At 35.4% G+C, this 14,670-nt stretch overlaps 1 protein-coding gene across 1 annotated transcript in view; it reads left to right on the top strand.

Annotated features, from left to right (window-relative positions):
- The first annotated feature begins 1,075 nt into the window (after nt 1–1,075).
- EFHB (EF-hand domain family member B) overlaps nt 1,076–14,670 on the top strand; it is a 31,328-nt gene continuing 17,733 nt past the window's right edge. Inside the window, exons 1-6 of the mRNA XM_058182026.1 lie at nt 1,076–1,176; nt 1,662–1,724; nt 4,296–4,439; nt 6,610–6,790; nt 8,156–8,266; nt 12,114–12,243. Of these exons, the coding sequence (XP_058038009.1) occupies nt 1,084–1,176; nt 1,662–1,724; nt 4,296–4,439; nt 6,610–6,790; nt 8,156–8,266; nt 12,114–12,243 (722 nt within the window). The 5' untranslated portion in view covers nt 1,076–1,083. The remainder of the gene's footprint in view (nt 1,177–1,661; nt 1,725–4,295; nt 4,440–6,609; nt 6,791–8,155; nt 8,267–12,113; nt 12,244–14,670) is intronic.

A 14,670-nucleotide genomic window follows, 5' to 3' on the forward strand; every position in this document is an offset into this window, starting at 1 on the left:
GCCATTCAATGAGGCTAAGCATCAAATGTCTACTGGGTCAACAATGCTTTTTTTGAATATCTTTAAGTACTGGTAATCAATACTTCCATTGAAGAATATTTCATTAAATGTGAGTCAATACTGGGGGGGGGGGGAAACTACTGCATCCAGCCCACAGTTTATGAACTTCATGAGGGGGACCTGCATAGTTCATCACTAGGAAATTGGGCAAATTCAACAACTAGTAGAAATCCAATTTTAGAAAGCCTAAGTATATAATCTTTCCACGTTATAAGTAAAAAAATTTTTTAAAAAAACCATAGAGTTTGCCAGTTGAGAAAAAATCCAAGATATTATGATTTGTTGTTGATTTCTCAACTTTAGCAACTTTAAGATGTGTGAACTTCAAGTCTGAATAACTGATCCAAATTCATCGAAAGTCCAGTTCAAACATTGCCATCAACTACAGTGTGATTTAATATTATATATTCACACAGTTGTTATAGTTTGTATTTATCAATTAGCAGTAATGTTAATCCAGCCAGTGACTGTTCACTTGCCTTGCTCCCAATGTTTGAATTAAGCCTTGCATTTTATGATGTAATTGCTGCCCAATATATCTTTTGGGAACCAGAGGAGTTTGGATTACATGTGATATATATTGAAACTGGAAGATCTGAATTCAAATCCCTCTTCTGTCACCAGACACGAGATGACGCTCAAATTCTTAGTGTTAACTGCATATCAGTGAGTTGTGTTCGAAGTCAAGTCGGCCAGGACAGTAATGCACCTTAAATACTCCCAAGCATTATTTGAACTGTAAGAATCCCGACAATCAGTAGATAGCAGCAAAGCCCAAAGATGGTAGCCCCAGAATATTTGCAGGGAAAGTGGTACAGTGCATGCATGTACTGTATGTACATATAGTAGTACATCCATGACTCAAATCGGCGCGCGCCCTGCAAATCCTTCAGAGTAAAAAAATATGTGCGTCCAGTACTTACTTGTGGGGTGGGGGGAGCAGAGAGAGCAGAACGGAAAGCTTTCCCGTCGCTAGGTTACCCGAGGAAACATCCTCTTTCCGCCATTGTCCGGCTGGTCAGGATGGTGGGTGGGATACCGGTTAAGAGGCTGCAAGGGACCGTTAAGCAAGTGTACCAGGGGAAATTTATCGACCGGTTTCCTGAGCTCCCCACAGTAAGTATTTATATCTTGTGTTCGTCACTGACGCCATCTCGGTCTTTCCGCCTTTGGATTAGTGGTTGCCCCAACTCTTCGTTGCCCAAAGGACGCCCCCATCTCCTGCCTTTTAGATCAGCCTTTGTCAACCTCGGCAACTTGTAAGACTTTCGGAGATTAGCAAACAGTGTTTGACTACCTTTCTCGAGGTCGTTGTCATTTGCTAACATCCTAAGAACGCTCTTAAGCCAGAGCAAAATACGATTGGGGAGAGTTAGTGCACACCACAACCTAGACACTTTGTAATTATACAGTAACAAAAATCCGGGCGACTGTTAGATGGTCTTCTGGGATGGGACCCTCCAAATCTTACAAGGACCTAGTGAAAGTAAAATAACTAATCCATATAAGGAAATTACCTTGCTGAGCTCTGGAACTGGACTACGATCATTTTCTTTCCTATATCTTTTGCCTGTATAGTTTCCCTTGTTTGCTTTTTGCAGGCTGGAAAGTTGATACCAATTGGAGAAACTGCTGCCACTTGTCTTACTGATATCATACCCAGAGTGAGTATCTCAATTCTTCAGTCTATCTTTCCATCTAACCATCTTGTGTGTGCGTTTGTGTGTGTGTGCATGTGAGTGTATTGATACAGATATATCTGACTCACTCTTCCAGGTATAAACAACCCAAAGGTTCCAATAGAAGAGAATACTTTTAGGTCAGGGTTGAACTATAGATCCTTGGTATTCTTTGGTTGTTCACTTTCTCATATTTCATTGCCTAACCATGTAACATCATAATTGTGAGTGTGGAGTTTACTCCCTGTTTATGTACAGCATCTTGCCCTGCCAATATTGGTGGGGGTTTGGTTTTCTCCTTGATAATTCCTTGATTAAGATATTGTTTTATGCTTGACTTTTTGCTGCATATCTGGTGTCTGGTGGAGAGAATGTGTTTTGGTCTTTTTGTTTCCTTCTTATCTTTTTTATTTATTATTTTTAATTGTATGTAAATTTGGTTATTTCTATGTTTCAATTCATGGCTGACCAAAGGTTTTTAATACGTCTTAGAAAAAATTCTAAACACACACAGTCTACTTATATGTATTTATTGATGGCTCATCCAAAGGTTCCAGATATCTCAAACAACCCAGACAACCGTGGAGTCCTTGCTACTCTCTGAGCTTGGCTATTAGTGTCAAATTGTAATTTTGTTGTATTAAACTATAATTTTCATTTGATAATGGGGAAAAATTATTAAACACATGTTTTATCCCATTAAATATATTTAATTATAGTTCAAGACAAATTTATTTATTTATTTATTTATTTATTTATTTATTTATTTATTTATTACATTTGTATACCGCCCTTCTCCCGAAGGACTCAGGGCGGTTCACAGCCAATTAAAAATACAATAAATACATATTTAAAAACAGACTAAAATTTATATAAATAGTGGCCAAAATATTAAAAAACTAAATAATACAAAAACTAAAACCCATTTAAAATTACTTATTCAGGCTAGCCCAGCTCGATGGAATAAAAGAGTCTTCAGCTCACAGCGGAAGGTCCGAAGGTTGGGGAGTTGGCGAAGCCCCAGAGGCAGCTCATTCCAGAGGGCAGGAGCCTCCACAGAGAAGGCCCTACCCCTGGGGGTCACCAGTCGACATTGTTTCATCGACGGCACCCCAAGGAGGCCCTCCCTGTGGGAGCGCACAGGTTGGTGGGAGGCTGTTTGTGGCAGTAGGCGGTCCCGTAAATAGCCCGGTCCTAAGCCATGGAGTGCTTTAAAGATGATAACCAACACCTTGAATTGCACCTGAAAGAACACCGGGAGCCAGTGCAGCCCGCGCAGGAGAGGTGTTATATGGGAGCCACGAGGTGCTCCCTCTATCACCCGCGCCGCTGCATTCTGGACCAGTTGGAGCTTCCGGGTGCTCTTCAAGGGGAGCCCCATGTAGAGAGCATTAAATTAAATTACCAGTAAACCAAATTAATTTTGATCTGGACTTTATTAGTATTTTTTAGAAGTAAGACTTTAATCATGCCAAGGAATCCTAAAGGTGCTTTTAAAGACATGTATAAATGTGAAAAAGTAGTTCATACAAAAAAAAAAAGCAGTTCTGATGGAACATTTAGGTCCAGAATAGCCATTCCACACATTTAAGCTTTTTTTTTCAATGATGGTTACCAATGGTTCAGGTCCATCACCTTCGTGAAAAACAATTAGAGAACAGTTTCATATATTTTTTTTAAAAAAATAGTATGCTATGTTGTTTAATACTGTAATAAAAGATTATGAACATATTCCTTCAGAACAATGAAGATATGTAAGACATATCTTTAAAATATTTAACAGGTATTTAAAAGATATTTCTGTTTTCACACTGCTAGCAATAGAGATCCTGTGAAGACAACAATCAGTGAGAATGTTAATAATATTACAGATATTACTTCTGCTTGAAATGTTTTAGCTGTAATTAGGCTGTCTGATAATTATGAGTTGTGGCCTACATTCCTGGAGAATACCAGTTTGGGGATGATTATTAAAGGACAGTAATGTCATATCTTTACCCTCCTTTCCAATAATTATACCTTTTGATGAACTACATTGTAAAAGTTGACAAATTTGTAATATTTTATCTAATTCTAATAAAGGTGTTATTATTCTAAGGCTTTGAGTATATACAGGTAGTCCTCTATTTAGACCAGTTCATTTAGTGACTGTCTGAAGCTACAACAGCACTAAAAAATGACTTATGACCATTTTTCACTCTTATGACCATTGCAGCATCCCCATGGTCATGTGATTTACAGTTGAATGCTTGACAACTGATTCATATTTATGATGGTTGCAGTGTCCCAGGGTCTTGTGATCATCTTTTGCAATGTTGAGACAAGCAAAGTTAATGAGGAAGCCAGATTCACTTAACAACTGCAATGATTCACTTAAGAAATATGGCAAGAAAAGTTGTAAAATGGAGCAAAACTCATTTAACAAATTTCTCACTTAATAATATAAATTCTGTGGTGGTATGTATTAATGAACTAATGCAGTTAAAATACATCTAATTTTAAAATAGATATTTACAAGAATGTATACTTTAAAATAACTTTCATGTTGTCTTATAGCCAATTACGCCACCTGTTGTGAAAAAGTTTCGAAATACTAGCAATCCTCCTACAGGTAAAGAAAGAGTATTTTATGGCCGAGCAAATGATCCTGATATTGCATCATATTTGACTCATGGAATAACAACCATCCTTTCAGAGAATGTAAGAATGCGTATATCTTTTCTTTTTTTTCTAAGCAAAGAAGTCATACTTGATTTTATTGATGTGAAACAGAATCTTGATTACCAGTAGTTCTAAATAAGGAACACTTGGTGGACATGTTGAAATACTAGTATGATTTCCTGTGTAAAATTATAGCTGGTATTTCCATAACTTATATCAGTCAAATAAGTGTGATAAATCCAAGTCAGGAATAGTCTTGTCATACCTTGATTATTGAAATGATTTCTCTATTAAACAACAAAGTGAACATCAAGAAAAATAAGATTAAAGGAAAGAAGAGCAATAAGCTAGGTAGAACCCTAAATTCGTAAAACTGTAGAATTGGAAGGGACCACTTAGATCTTCACTTCTAAAATGTATTCTTTTCATTAATACAAATAAAAGTATTCCCAACAAGTGGCTGCCAATACTTCAGATAAACAGATTAATAAAGTTGGAAGGGACCTTGTATGTCATCTAGTCCAACTCTCCCCAAACAGAAGACCCTACACCATTTCTGAAGATGGCAGTCCAGGCTCTTGAATGAAGTTATGGCCGTAGTAATGAAAGCAAGCTGTTCCATTGGTTGATTGTTCTCACTAGCAGAAAATTTCTCCTTATTTCTAGGTTGAATCTCTCCTTGAATAGTTCACTTAAATAGATCTAGTAAACAAAGCCCATGATATCTTTTTCCCAGTTGGATTCACTGTTTTTACTGTCAGAAAGTTTACCCTAACATTCATTCAGAATTTATATTCCTGTAACTTAAATCATTATTATCCTGGGATGGCAAATAAGGTTTTGATTTTTTTTAAAACACTCCTTTAGGTATTTATATTATTTTTCTTTTTTTCTAACTGCCGTTTTAAAAATCTAAGATACCCAGGTAACTCAGTTTAGTTTCTTATCCCCTGATCATTTTTATTAACTTTTTCTGTACTTGTTCCAGTTTATATAGATCATTTTAATGAAGGATAGTCTTAAAGTAAAACTTTATTATCTACGTATGTATCATTCACCTGGTGCACAATGTCTATGCTTGGAACACATAAATAATAGGATAGATTTTTTTTCTAAAAAAAATCATCTTCTATAAGATTGTGCTATCCATAACACAAATATCTATACAATATATTCCTTGTCACCAGAGACAATCTTTCAATCAGCCAGGGACTTATAGTAGCTCTTTGTAAAACAGTATGGAAGAGTCACCCACTGCTTACAATAATTTTTGAAAAACAAAGGATTAATTATAGCTTTAATGATATTACATGATTTGTAATAGATGTATTTTGATGGTAACCAGTATATCTATGAAATTTTGGTTGTTTCATATTTCATTATATTTAAATGTGAATGTTTTGAATAATATATAACAAATGGGTGAAATGCTCCCAGTTCAGACCGGATCAGCCGATTTGGTAGTAATGGCGAAGAGTGGTTCCGAGAACTGGTAGCAAAAATCCCTGCCCCACCTCCACCCATAGCCACCCAATCACCCAGTCACCCGCTTGCCCACTTGCCACTTCTTTCTGGCTCACTCACCTTTCCTGCCCAAATGGTAGGAATAGGTTGTAAAAAAATGCTTTTAAAAGTAAAAAAAAAAGGCTCTGTCGATCACAGCTGAGTCATGTGATCGTCAGATATTTTTTTTAACCTTTTAAAGCATTTTTACTACCTATTCGGCTGAATAGGTTGTAAAAAAATGATTTAAATTTTTTTTTAAAAAGGCTCCAATGATTGCGCGCCACAGCTGATAACCTCCCCCATGCGTGATGTTCTACTTACCTTCTTTCCCATGCCTCCTCTTGGTGTGCAATGCATGTGGGCGTGCACACCTTGCATTTGGTGCATGGTACGCATTGCGCACGCGGACACACAGCATGCATTTGGCGCACAGAGCGCATGCGCAGCCACCTAACCGGTAGTAAACTAGTTCAGATTTCACCACTGATAACAAATTTAGGAAATTATGAAAAGTACAAGAAATTTCAAGATGCTAGTTTACAGAAAGATAACTGTATCTTCAAAAAAAATCACTCACATTTTTTTCCTGTTCTGAATCAAATTAGTAGCTGATTCTGTGCCACAATGTTAATAAATTGATGTGATAGCATAACAGAAGGTACTTCAACGCTAATATGTTTTATATGGCATAAAACTTCTTCAGGCATCATCATTAGCAAATCCACCTCCTAAAACGTATTTCCAACAAAAAATTAAAGAAAAGAAAGAATCTGTCTACTTAAGTAACCGTCAGGCTCCTCTTGGGAAATCTCATGATCAGTCCCTACGATTGCCTAAAGGATTGGATGTGAATAATACTCAATTTGGAACAACAGTAAAAAAAGGTAGGAAAATCAGTAAGAAAATACAATATCACTTCATGCTATAATTTAACATGGAATTGAATAATTTGTTTTATCTCACCTTTATTATTTTTTTATAAAGAACTCAAGATAATAAACATATATATTCTTTCTCTTCTAATTTTCCCCACAACAACCCTCTGAACTGACTGAGAAAGAGTGACTGACCAAAAGTCACCCAAACAGCTTTCATGCCTAAGGCAGATTAGTTCATATAAAAACAATATTCTAAAATAAACTCTAAACATCAAATCTAATTTGCTGTTGTTAGCTGCAAATGTACTTACAATTAAGTTGGATTCATCTATCATGCTATCCCATAATTTATTAACCCTGATTTGTTGAACAAATCTTAGTGATAAAATTCATGCATAATGTCGACCCATAAACATTGATTTATAAATTACAATGGATAGGTATACCCATCTTGTTAAACCAAGCCCAAGAAAGCATCTTATATTTAGCATATTCAGCAAACCCATCTTTAGAGCTGACTACTAAATGATACTCAGCCTTTTATCTGTTTCAAGTTACTCTAATCCTGCTACATCCACCAAATTAAGAAAAAATCATATAGAGAAATATTTGATAGACCTTCCTCTTATATATTGTGAACTCTCCAGTCCCCAAGAAGTTTCTTCTGAATTGTATTTTGATGATGAATCTTCCAACTAAATCCCAGTAAGGTTCTGTTAAAAGCCAGGATAATTTTCAGCCAAACCCTTTCTGATGTGTTTGAATCAAAACTCCTTAGTTATTATGGTCAGTTCCCATTGGACCTGTTCTATTCAGTAAAGAAGTTTTCAAGAGCTCTGCTAGATAAGAAATGTTGAGTTTTATGCATGTTTTATGCATGGTGGTTGCTTTTATCTGACCTACTAAAGAACAAGAGTAGTGATTTCAGACAATTTTTATCAACTATTTTCAAAATATAATGAAAGTAAACCAATAGAGGAAATAATTGATATGAACAAATTTGAGAGCATAAATCAAGAAAACACTTCTAGAAAGTGTTCTTGCCATAACAATTTTTGTTGTCTGTATTGATTAATAGCACACCATCCTCATTTCCCCCCCTTCATTCTCCATTTCTCTCTTCTGGATTTTACTAAAATGTATTCCAAAAAGTTTTAATTTCTAAAAACTGTTTCATTAAGACATATCATATTGCTGTTATTCAATGATAAGTATATTTCATTCATGCATGACTACACACAGTATGGTTTCCTATAATTATACAAATAAAAAACTCTGGAACAGAATATATGAACAGTCTCTAAGAATGTTGCATTTATAAATATTGATTTATATTAAATTGTTTCATTACATGTATTGACTGATTTTCAGAGATTTCTGCTGCAGACATTGTAAATCCCAGAAAGACATTTGATGAAGTCCAAAAGGAAGCACAGGAGGGGCATGACTTATATGTTTCAACACACAATGATTATTATGTTGGTGAGTAAAAAGGACAAATAAGTATCATGAAAAAGCTCTAATTGTAAATATGATTGTTTTATTTAGCAAAGACATGTTTATTTTTCACTTTATAATAAAGAATAAATTTAACATTTCTCTTGCAATGTCTTTTGAAGATTTTGTTAAATTGATACTAATATATTGATAAATGGAAACAAAATGGTCACAGGAATGCATAGCTCTGACACTTTATAGGAAGATCAATTACGGATAACCTTCAACTTATGACCATTTGTTTAGTAACTATTTAAAATTATGATGGGTGCTGAAAAAAAATGGACTTACCATCTTTGCCTGAAGTTATGGCTGCTGTAGTGCTCCTATAGTTATATGATCATGTTTGGCAACTCACCTACACTTATGACTCCAGGGGTACTTTTCAGGTCTTATGAGAACAGACATACATGACCTCATTCTCCAAATCATGTGCACCATTCCTTCTCTAATTCATGTGCCTATTCTCGTGAGACTAGGAAAGACAGAAGGTTTCCAAAGGATAATGTGAATGAATCTTGTAGCTTGAAGAAAGAATGGGATGTGCTACTTGGAAAAAGTTGAAATGGCAAAAACCAGTAACATGGGGCTTGAGATGGCATTTTTCAATGGCAGTGGTGTTGCTGGAATTGAAGGAGAGATCTAGGGGCTATGGTAGATGGATGAGACTGCTGAAGATTTAGAGAAAAGTAAAGTTTTATACTTAGGCAAGAAAAACCAAATGTACAGATTAGGTGAAAACTTGGCTCAAAAGCAGTAACTGTGAGAGGGATCCTGGAGTTCTAGTTGACTATCATTTAAATATGAACTAGCAATAGGCAGCAGCAGGCAAAAAAACCAATGATATCTTTGGTTGAATAAATAGAGGGATAGAGTCGAGATCATGTGAAGTATTAGTACCGCTTTATAAAAACCTTAGTAAGATGACATCTGGAATATTGCATCCAGTTTTGGTCACCTTACTATATAAAAGATGTTGAGACTTGGAAAGAGGGCTGTGAAAAGCAAGTAAGATGATTACCAGTCTTGAGACTAAAACATGAAGAAAGGTTTCAAGAATTGGATATGGCTAGTCTAGAGAAAAGAAGGACTAGGGGTGACACGATAGCAGTGTTCCAATATTTGGGAAGCTGTCACAAAGAAAAGGGAGTCAGGCTATTCTCCAAAGCATCAGAAGGCAAGACAAGAAACAATGGATGAAAACTAATCAAGGAGAGAAGCAACCTGGAATTAAGGAGAAATGTCCTAATAGTGAGAACAATTAACCAGTAGAATGGCTTGCCTTCAGAAAGTGGAGGCTTTTAAGAAGACATTGGACAGCCACTTGTGTAAAGGGTAAAGGGTCTCTTGCATGAACAGGGGGTTGGACTAGAAGACCTCCAAGGACTGCTCCAAGTCTGTTATTCTGTATTATTTTCTAAGATCCCAGGCTTGTACTTCAGCCCCAACCCCAACATTGCTGCCATGTACTACTGTGCAGTGCAGCTAAAAGGACATAGATTGGGAAGGGGTGACTGGGTGTGTGTGTGGAATTGCAGTCATTCTGCACTTCTGGCTCAGATGGGTGGCACTGTAGCACCCCTCAATTAATAATAAGCTGCCTGCTCCAGGTCTCCGGAGGCCTTCCTGCAGCACCCAGTATTCCTTACCTGGGATTCCTTCTACTTAAAGATCTGTGATTCTTCATTAACAACAGGAGCCGGAATGCAGAATTGTGACGGCTATGTAGTTACAATGCTGTCACATGGCATCTCTATTTATGACTATATCACTTCATGACTAAAATTCTGATCTCAGTTGTGGCATAAGTCAAGGAGTGCCTATAAATCTTTAGGAGAATATTTGTTAATATGAGTTTATGAAATTGGAATATAGGGCATACTTAAAATAATTTTCTAGCACAATTTTCTCTTCTAAGGATATAACTTCTGTCAAGTTTCGGATGATTAGGCCCAATGGTTTTATATTGTTATTGAACAATAACTAAATGAAAAATTGTACTGTGGTTAATGAAAAATACTGCCAGGTAGTTGGCTTAAGTAAAATGTAGCTATGTGCTAGTTTTTAAGTTTTTAAAAATTAAGAAAATAACATTTAATGGCACAAGATGATTCCTTAATTTTCTTTACTTTTTTGTCTCATCATAGCTTTTGTATTATCTAATGTATAAAAAAGTTTCAATGTTGGAAGCTTTATGGTAATCTGTGTTTGAGATTCCAGGCTTGGGGTGATAATCATGGTCTGTGGGTCAGTGGTGGAATTCAAGTAATTTAACAACCGGTTCTCTGCCCTAATAATTTCTTCCAACAACCAATTCACCAAACTCTCCAGAAAGTTAACAAATGGTTCTCACAAAGTGGTGTGAACTGGCTGAATTCCACCACTGCTGTGGGTTAATTATCCCATTCACTTTATCTTAAAATAATTCTATGAAATAGAGTCATTTGGGCAGTACTGATCTAATAGTATCAATGATCCATCCAGTCTTCCTGGCAATGCAATCTATTATACTGGCCACAACTTTAGCTTTCTCCAATCCAAGACCCTCTGGATTTATCTCACTAACTAAGAGAGGAGTTATCTTAATGCTTGGAGAAAGCCTGGAGGAAGACATTTGCACTATGTTGGGAACTGCACCCTGATATCTTTCAGATCTGATTAAAATATTTGTAGGGTGTTGATAGTGGGAATCTAAAATATTAAGAGATCGATCCATAGAATAGGGTATTATGGCATCTTTAGTGATTACCATTAGGCCATAATACATTCATGCTTAACCTCTTTAATCCACACTTAATCTCTTTAAGTGTAAGGAGTAATCTTGAATAATAAAAGTAGTGTTTGTCAAGAACTTACTGTGAATTTCTTTGGAGAGCAGAGCTGGTTGTGGGGAAGGAAAAAAAAAGGTTAAGATCCTCAAGTTGAATTGTGAAATCTTCTAGGATGCAGAAAGGAGTCTAACCTGCTGAGACTTCTAGGTTCAGTGAATAACTAAATAAGAGTAGTGTTAAAGTTTGTTTTTATAATATATGTGCTCAAAACAAATCTCAGTTGACTTTTTTCAAAGTTAGCATTTTTGAGGCCAAATCTTTCTCTTAGATAGCCTACATTTCCCCCTCTGTTTAGTCTGCTTCTTTTAAAATTTGATTATTTTATTTAAGCTTATAACTCGTCTTTCTTTGCTGTTGTTGTTTGATCAACACACTCTAAAGATTTATTTTAACAGATACTTTATTCTAATATATGTTTCATTGAGTTGTAGTTTGGTAACATGGCTCAGAAAACATTGTCCTCTCTAGTTGTATTTAAAATATTCTTGTTTTGCAAACAACAGAAAAATGAAATCATGTTCTTCTTTTGATTTGTTCCTATATTCCTACTTGAAGAAGGGGGTACAATGGCATCTTCTCATAGCATTTTTGAAAGACCCCAAAACATCCTTAGAACAAGCTGGAACTAGTTTGGGCTAAAATATTTACATTTTTTTTTGATAGAGTAAAACACTTTTGTGCAGAACAACTGAAGCTGGTGAGGTTGAAATCTCATGTCAAAAAACCCTAATTTATAAACAAGCAATAGATGGCAGAATCTTTCAAAGTTGGAGAATGAATGGCTACATGGCTGTTAACTTAAAAAGATTGGAGGGGAAGGCCCCAAGTTAAATCTAAGGTCTAATATTTAAAGGGTAGGATTCCAAAATACCCTGAAGCAGCCAAAATGCACCCTTTGCATCTAACCTTATGTTGCTTGAGAATGCTAAACAGGGAGAGGGTTTATTAACCTAGCAGCTTGAAAGCCTTGACAATAAATGATCATGTCCCATTTTCTCCAGGAGAAGCAGTGAATAGAAAATATAATCCATCCACATTCAACAGATTTAATCTTTATGGTAAAGAAACACCACATTTTAATGATGGCCGGAATATTGGTAGAACTTTACATTGGTTACATGATCTGCAGATGTAAGTTATGCTTTGAATTCATAACTTTTGTATTATCAATTAAGTTATAGTGTCAGAGATCCAAATCTTATTAATCATAAACTTGCTTAATCCCCATGAATTATTACTATTATTATTTTTGTATATGTTTTATTTGTAGTTTTCCTTTAAAACCAACATATTTTGTGGGCAGTATATTGACTGGGTCAATATATTTTTTACACAGTGCTAACAATAATAATACAATTAAATATACATAATCTTTGTCTTCCAACTTCTAACCTTAATATGCTCATTGTAATTATAATAGATTCTTTTATGTATCAATATATATAATATTATTTTCCTGATTTATACTTATTTTTTCCCCCATTTGTTGGAGTCATTCTACATTCACATCTTTGCCTTTAAACAATACCATTCTCTCTTTATTATTCTATATCACTTTCTCCATAAATATATTTAAACATCCATAACATGTCTTCATACAATGTATTTGTTGAACCCTGCTGAATCACTAATATTTAATATTTTAGATATTGCTCAATGTTCCACTATGATTCCAATTTCTCAATTTTCTATAAACACCACTAAAACCAATTATTGATAAAGTTTAATCAGTTCCAGGATTATATCTCTGAATTTATGGCCCTGGGAAGCTATTAACACACTATTGATGATGATGATGATGATGATGATGATGATGATGATGATGATAATGAAACCAACACCTCTTCTACCAGTCCCTTGATGAAAATCGAGTCCAAACTAATGTTCACCCATGTAAAGAAAAAACTTTGAACTTTTGGAAAGAATTGTCGGAAAACCCAGTGGAACACAACAAAACTGCCTCCTGGATCAAAGATATTCAACAACAAACAATACGAAACAAAATGGAAAATATTGTGATAACAATTGACATGGTTGCAAAACAAGCAAAGAAAGTCAAGAACTGGAGTGCATATGGGCTGGACAAACTGCATGGATATTGGCTAAAACACCTGACCAGCCTCCATCATCGCATGGCCGCTCAATTTGATCAAATGCTTCAAAATACAACAAGTGAAGAATGGTTAATAGCTGGTCAAACATACTTGATAATAAAAGATCCAGAAAAGGGCCCAGAGTCAAGCAACTATCACCCAATTACTTGTCTGACAACAACATTCAAACTGTTTACAAGAATACTGGCAAATTCAATATTCAGTCATCTGATGGAAAACAGTTAGTATCAAGTAGAACAAAAAGGAAATTATAAAAAATCAAGAGGAACAAAAGATCAGCTACTCATTGACAAAATGGTACTAAAAAATGTAAAACAAAGAAAAACAAATTTAAATATGGCATGGATTGATTACAAGAAGGCATCTGACTCATTATCCCACAGCTGGATTAACACCTGCCTGGAAAATTTAGGAATCAGCAAAAATATTTGTACATTTTTGAAAGCAAATATCCAAAAATGGAAAATAGTTCTAACAGCAAATGGGGAGAACATTGGTGAGGTCATCATCAGACAAGGAATTTTCCAGGAAGACTCACTTTCACCACTACTGTTCAACATTGCATTAATTCCATTGACAATAATCCTACAAAACACAGAACTGGGATACTAAATCTCAAGCCAACATGGCAAGATAAACTATCTACTATACATGGATGACTTAAAAATGTATGCGAAAAGCCCCACTGAACTTAAATCAATACTCAACACAGTTCAACTGTTCAGCAGCGACATCAAAATGAACTTTGGACTTGAAAAATGTGCTATATTATCCACGCAGCAAGGAAAAATAGAAAAAATAGAAGGAATAGAAATGGGAAATGGAAACATAGTAAAAGCATTAGCAAAGGATGATGGTTACAAATACCTAGGCATATTGGAAGCAGATAACATCTTGAATGGAAAGGTCAAAGAGTCAATGCAAAAGGAATACATCAGGAGGGTCCGCAAAATATTAAAATCAAAGCTGAATGCTGGAAACATAATTAAAGGCATTAATACATGAGCAGTTCCAGTGATACGCTACTCAGCTGGAATTATCAACTGGACTTTGGCTGAACTAGAAAATTTGAACCGGAAAACGTGCAAACTTTTGAATATGTACCACGCTTTACATCCACGAAGTGACATCAACAGGTTGTACCTGCCAAGAAAAATAGGGGGCAGAGGGCTATTGCAAATCCATCCAACTGTGGAAGAAGAAAAACGGAAGTTTGAATGGTTATGTGAACTAAAGTACAGAAAAATTGCTACAGCTATAAAAACGGAGAACATTATAAAAACAACAGAAACAAAAGTAGAATATAAGGAAAAACAACTGGATGACAGATTAAATAGATGGAAAACCAAAGCTTTGCATGGACAGCATTTGAAAAACATTGAAGGAAAATGTGATGACAACTTGACATGGGTATGGTTTAAGATGGGAACCATCAAGAAAGAAA

Source organism: Ahaetulla prasina, chromosome 4 (assembly GCF_028640845.1).
Source record: "Ahaetulla prasina isolate Xishuangbanna chromosome 4, ASM2864084v1, whole genome shotgun sequence".
Classification (NCBI taxonomy): Eukaryota; Metazoa; Chordata; class Lepidosauria; order Squamata; family Colubridae; genus Ahaetulla; species Ahaetulla prasina.